Source organism: Thalassophryne amazonica, chromosome 3, assembly GCF_902500255.1.
Source record: "Thalassophryne amazonica chromosome 3, fThaAma1.1, whole genome shotgun sequence".
In the NCBI taxonomy this organism is placed as follows: Eukaryota; Metazoa; Chordata; class Actinopteri; order Batrachoidiformes; family Batrachoididae; genus Thalassophryne; species Thalassophryne amazonica.
Genome location: NC_047105.1, coordinates 109,272,157 through 109,278,156, shown reverse-complemented (window position 1 = coordinate 109,278,156; position 6,000 = coordinate 109,272,157). Strand labels below are relative to the sequence as shown.

General features: G+C 40.0%; 1 protein-coding gene across 2 annotated transcripts in view; it reads left to right on the top strand.

Annotated features, from left to right (window-relative positions):
- The first annotated feature begins 367 nt into the window (after positions 1–367).
- hcfc1a (host cell factor C1a) overlaps positions 368–6,000 on the top strand; it is a 37,076-nt gene continuing 31,443 nt past the window's right edge. The window contains exons 1-2 of one of the 2 annotated variants that reach the window (XM_034167280.1): positions 368–770; positions 1,754–1,954. In XM_034167280.1, the coding sequence (XP_034023171.1) occupies positions 1,759–1,954 (196 nt within the window). In that variant the 5' untranslated portion in view covers positions 368–770; positions 1,754–1,758. Of the gene's footprint in view, positions 771–1,753; positions 1,955–6,000 lie in introns of those variants that run through there. The other variant, XM_034167279.1, reaches the window with a different exon arrangement.

Genomic DNA, 6,000 nt, shown 5'->3' with positions numbered 1-6,000 from the left:
TTATGGACATCTATGGGTTGTTTTCTTTGTACCCACTGTGTGTGTGCGTGTATGAGTTTATATATATATATATATATATATATATATATATATATATATATATATATATATATACAGTACCAGTCAAAAATTTGGACTCACTTTCCCATTCAAACATTGGCAGACGTTGTTCAATCTTTATATGCAAATGACCAAATAATTACTTAAAATTTACACTAAATGTGCGCTCCCTCTATTGGCAACAAAGTAAATTAGTATTGTGTAGTAAATGCGGGCGATGTACCGAGCCGCAAATACGTGATCTTTGTTTCGTATATCAAAGTAAGTTTCGAGCTTTATAAGCTCCGTCTTTCTTCAAATGTTGAAATACTGCGGCGCTACACCGGTGACGCCATCTTTAGTAAGGGACAATAAGCCTAGCTTTGTAAAATAAGTTGTCGTAATTACCTGTGCTTTAACATATTTGTTCTTCGCAAAGTTTTTGACTGTCTGTCGTCTCAGTTTCTCACAAAGAATACGATTTCCGGCTTCCAAAGTGCGAATATGAGCACAACGTGAAGGACAGTGTGGGAAGTGTTCCGCGAGCATCCGCCATGTTTAGTTTGGGCGACGCCAGCAGCTCCATTTTCCTCCGCCTCTGGTTGTCAAGAAGATGGCAGCTTCCAGGCAGGCATGAGAGCAAATATTTCTTCACAAATCGAATGAATTTGGATTATTGCTGCGGCATTAGCTCGCCTACCCATCTTTTTAGGATTGCTGCATCAAAATATGTGAGTAGAAGGCGCAAATGTGCACGCATTGTGCAGTTTGTTGTGTTTTGTTGTGGCCCGGCCATTTTTCTTGTGGGAGCTCGTAGGCCGCCTGTCCGAAAGATGGCTGCTTCCACAGGCGGCATGAAACATAATAACACCGCCTTTACTCCGCTTAGCTGCACTCTGGGAGCACTGTTGCAGTGACCTTTTTATCAGGTAAACTATGCATATAGAAATGTATGAGTATCGTAGTGCCTTTAATTGCAAACTTATTGTGACGGTTTTGACAGATGCTAGCCGAGCGGCTAACGCTGTTAGATTGTTAGCTAACTGAGTGAACCGGTTAGTGCTAACGCGGAATAGAAGCTCTTTTGAGAGCCGCGCCGCACTAATTTGTTGAGGGGATGCGGAAAATCAGGTTTTGTGGTTATTGCAGGTGTTACAGTATCGTGGGCTGTATTTTATCAGGTTAATAAGTGCTTTTAAAAGGTACAGAATTTGCTAACTGTGGTAGCTACAATATGGCGACTCCCAGAGAAGCATGAAAATACAAACTCCTACTAACGGAGCTGCTGGTGAACAGTCTGCTGTGGCTGCTTTTGATTCTCTTTGGATAAAATGCGTATAAATTTATGGTCTGTGTTGTCATTTGTGTGTTGTTGCAGTTCGTTAAGTCTCTTGTTTTTCCATTTTCATTAACTTCCGCCATTTTCCCGGCGAGCAGCGTTAGCCGGTGTTTGTTTGGCTTGATAGCTACAAACTAAGACCAAAAGTTGGATGTTGGATAGTTTTCGTGTAATGTGTTGTGTATATTCGGTATCACGCGTTGATTTTAAAATTGCAGCTTCCAGTTCTTTTCAGTTGTCTTCAACTGTAGCTTTGTTTTTGTTTAATTTTTTTTAAATTTTTTTTACTCGTATTGTTTTGATCATGAGCTCTCGGTTCAAGTGGCTTTTGCTGCCCCGGTTAAGAAAAATACTGCTTTGTTATTCGCCCGACAGAAGTCATGACTGCTCCTGGATCAGCGGTGTCTGGGACCACGGCGTCTGTTCTGCAGCCACGGTGGAAACGGGTCCTCGGATGGTCCGGTCCTGTTCCCCGACCCAGACATGGACACAGAGCCGTGGCTATAAAGGAGCTTATGGTTGTCTTTGGTGGTGGGAACGAAGGAATAGTTGATGAATTGCATGTATACAACACCGGTAAGATTTAGTTTGAAACATTTTAATAACGCTTACAGTAAAATAACAGTTTATATTTGTTCTCTTATCTGATGCTACTGTCACCAGTGAAGAGGCCTCACCAGATTGTAATTCGCTGATTACGTTTGTCTCCCTCTGGTGGAGGAGGGGTTTACTGCACTTTAAAAAGGCGGGCTGAAGGAAAAAATGGATGTTTTGGACAGTAGTAAATACAGTGGCCCTCACTTTCGTGTTTTAAAAGTTCTGTTCTCAACTATATAATTCTGACTTTGTTAAAATTGTATACAAAACGTAGGGAGTTGTCATGTTACATCTTCAGCCCTTACTGTAATGAAAATACTTTTAAAAACATTACAACATAAAGATAAGTCATCATGATTGAATCAACAACTGCCATGTTTTGGCATCACACTATCAAGACTCTAGCAAGATTGCAAAAAAAATGGAGCTGTGAGGAATATGTGTCCACAATCACGCCACACAATCTTGGTGTAAAATTTGCATGAGGATTGTCCTGAACCCAGACTTGACAGAAATATCCAAGAATGCCCAAAATTGCCATTAAAATTTAAACAAATATGCAGAGTGACACCAAGAGGATTTGTACCAGTTCTGTCTCGCATCATCACAACTTATGAGTGTCCAAGAATAAAAAATGCTTAGTCTGGAATTCAATTGAGTTATTCATAGTCATTATTTGTTTAAAAGTCCCCTTTGACACCCACCCTGCACCCAAACAAAATACTCCTGTTGAAGTCTAGTGACTATAAATACCTTTAGTTGTGTGGTATAATCACAAAATTATTGCTGTTTTTTCCTTGTTTTTGGTGTTTTTAATTTAGGACAAAAAGGATAGTTATCGCTTTAGTATTGATTTAGAATGCAATGCAACACCGCCATGGGTGAAGCATCTGCACAATAATTGTACAAGGTGAATATGTCATCAAGTGTCTGATGACAGACACACATTTGTTTACGGAGGAAAGCCCGTGTTCCTCACTAAATGGGGGACTATAAAACACCAATACATGTGTATTGCAGTTAGTTGTTTTCCTAAGGCTTTGGCAGGTTCCGTGGTGCCTGTCTCCGCTGAGCCATTACAGGTTGTTTATCGATCAATGAATGTAAAAAGGTGCTGTGTCCTTTGAGTTCCCATTCAGCTCTTCTTTGCCTTGGCTATAAAGGTCATCCCATATCTAATCTCTAAAAAAAAAAAAAAAACTCCCCATTTCGGATTTGCTTCATTTCCATGTATTTTGTAGATTATGGACCAAATATGATAAATCCAAAATGTTAGGATCCTGCTCCAAGTAGGTTTCCTTTCAGAAGAGTCCACAAAAAGGGAGTGCGCACACCTGTTTTCTTGCGGTCTTCAAAGAGCCATATCTCTCTCTAAAGTATAACAGATAATGCCTTAATTTTATTTATTTATTTTAGCCTTTGAAATGTGAGAGGGTTTTTGGTTTAAAAATCCATTTTCTGAGTCTCCTGAGGTGGGGTACAGATACAGATTCTTTATTGCCATTGTAACAGGTACAACGAAAGATAAGGGGCAGCCTTTCATTGCAAATATAAACCTGAGTAAACTGCGCACAGACTTGAAAAGTCTGGGGAAGAAAATAAAATGAACATTAAAATTAACAGAATGAATAAGGTATGTCCAGAGCGCAAAATAAAAAAATTATAAGTACATAGCAGCAAAAAAGAGACCACTATACAAAAAGAGAATAGTATGTACAAAACTTAATATTTCAGTACAGAGGATATTGCACATAAACAAATATTGCACTCCTTTCAAGTGTGGCATGTGACATGGCAATTTGGTTCCAGTGACATTCAAAGCTCTAACAGCAGTTGGGTAGAAACTGTTTTTCAGTTTATTTGTACTTTCTTTAATAGCCCTGTACTGTCTGCCCAATGGCAGTAGCTCAAACAGAGAGTGGTCAGGGTGGGATGAGTCCTTTAGGATGGTGTTGGCTCTCCTGAGACAGTAAGAGCCATGAAGGTTCCCCAGTGTGGGTAGATGGCACCCAGTGATCTTTTCTGCCATTTTGGTAACCCTCTGGAGCTCTTTCCTGTTTGCCCCCATGCAGCTGGTAAACCACATACAGAGGCCGTATGTTAGGATACTCTCCATCTTGGAGTGGTAAAAAGACACAAGCAATCTCTGGTTTGTTTTTCCTGAGGATTCTTAGAAAGTGGGGTCTCTGCTGTGCCTTCTTTACTAAGTGTGTGGCGTTCCTGACCCAGGTCAGGTTCCCCTCTATGTGGACTCCCAGGAAACATTTTTTATTGCATTGCTGCAGTGTGCTATTTTTATTGCATTGCTGCAGTGTATTTTTTATGATTAGTTCAGTTTGTTTAGTGCTTTGATTCCTGGGAAAGTCCTATATGGAGTCCATCTATAAAGTATTCACAGCGCTTCACTTTATCCACATTTTATGTTACAGCCTTATTCCAAAATGGATTAAATTAATTTTCCCCTCAAAATTCTACTCACAACACCCCATAATGATATGAAGTTTTTTTTTTTTTTTTAATATTTGCAAGTGTATTAAAAAAATTAAGAAATCGCATGTACGTAAGTATTCACAGCCTTTGCTCCATCCTTTGTTGATACTACCTTTGACAGCAATTACAGCTTCAAGTCTTCTTGAATATGATGCCACAATCTTGATGCACTAATCTTTGGGCCAGTTTTGCCCATTGCTCTTTGCAGCACCTCTCAAGCTCCATTAGGTTGGATGAAGAGCGTCGGTGCACAAACATTTTCGGGTTTCTCCTGAGATGTTCAGTCGGATTCAGATCTGGACTCTGGCTGGGCCACTCGGGGACATTCACAGAGTTGTCCTGAAGTCACTCTTTTAATATCTTGGCTGTGTGCTTAAGGTCATTGTCCTGCTGAAAGATGAACCATTGCCCCAGTCTGAGGTCAAGAGCTCTCTGGAGCAGCTTTTCATCCAGGATGTCTCTGTTAGTGCTGGGCGGTATACCGGTTCATACCGAATACCGGTGTTTTTTTTTTTGTTTTTTTTTCTATGATATGAATTTTATAAATATCTCCATACCGGTGAGTGCGTTGCGCTGAGCGGCGGAACGCCGTGCCCGCAGGGCATTGTCTGAGTGGGGACAGTTTAGCGGTTGCACCAAACAAGCAGCATGAGTACAGCCCGTGTAGAGTGAACGGATGTTTAGCAGTGAGCATAATGGCAAAACGGGGAAGTTCTGAAACTGAACAACCAGAACGAGAAACTGAAACGGAAGAACTTGTACCGAAACGAGGAGCTGTGTCCGTTGTTTGGAAGTACTTTGTGTTTAAAAAGTTCAACGTCGACCAAACTACAATACTATGCAAATGCTGTCGCGCTAAAGTTGTAGCAGCAGGAGGAAACGCGAGCAATTTACTCCACCACCTCAGCCGCAAACATGTCCTGGAATATCAGGAATGTAAACTACGAGCTTCGTCCTTCTCGTCTGCAGGTAAAGTTAAAGCAAGCTGCACGCCTTTTCTGTTTGTTATTTATTTATTTATTTATTTATGGATGATTCCTTACTGAATGTTCAGGGAATAAAGAAGTTTTACTTCAGTTACTTTGGAGTTACTATGTTTACTTTGGAGTTACATGAGTCATATAGTTTACATTGTTTTCAAAAGATGTTTAAGTTGGAAAACTTGCATAATAAAAAGGTCTGTATTTTGACTACAACAATCAAGCATTCTGATTCCTCTTCATTAATACTAGTGTGGACATTCATTTTTCTACAATATTCACTCCTCATAACAGTAGAATATGCCATCCCAAGCCATTTTATTGCAGTAATTATTCTCTAAATCATTAGAAAATAAGGCAAACACCCAGTTGTGCTTGAAAAGAAAAAAATACTGTCAAATACCGTGAAACTGATATAATTTAGAAAAATACCGTGATATACATTTTTGGTCATACCGCCCAGCACTAGTCTCTGTACATTGCTGCATTCATCTTTCCCTCAATCCTGACTCGTCTCCCAGTTCCTGCTGCTAAAAAAAAAAACATCCCCACAGC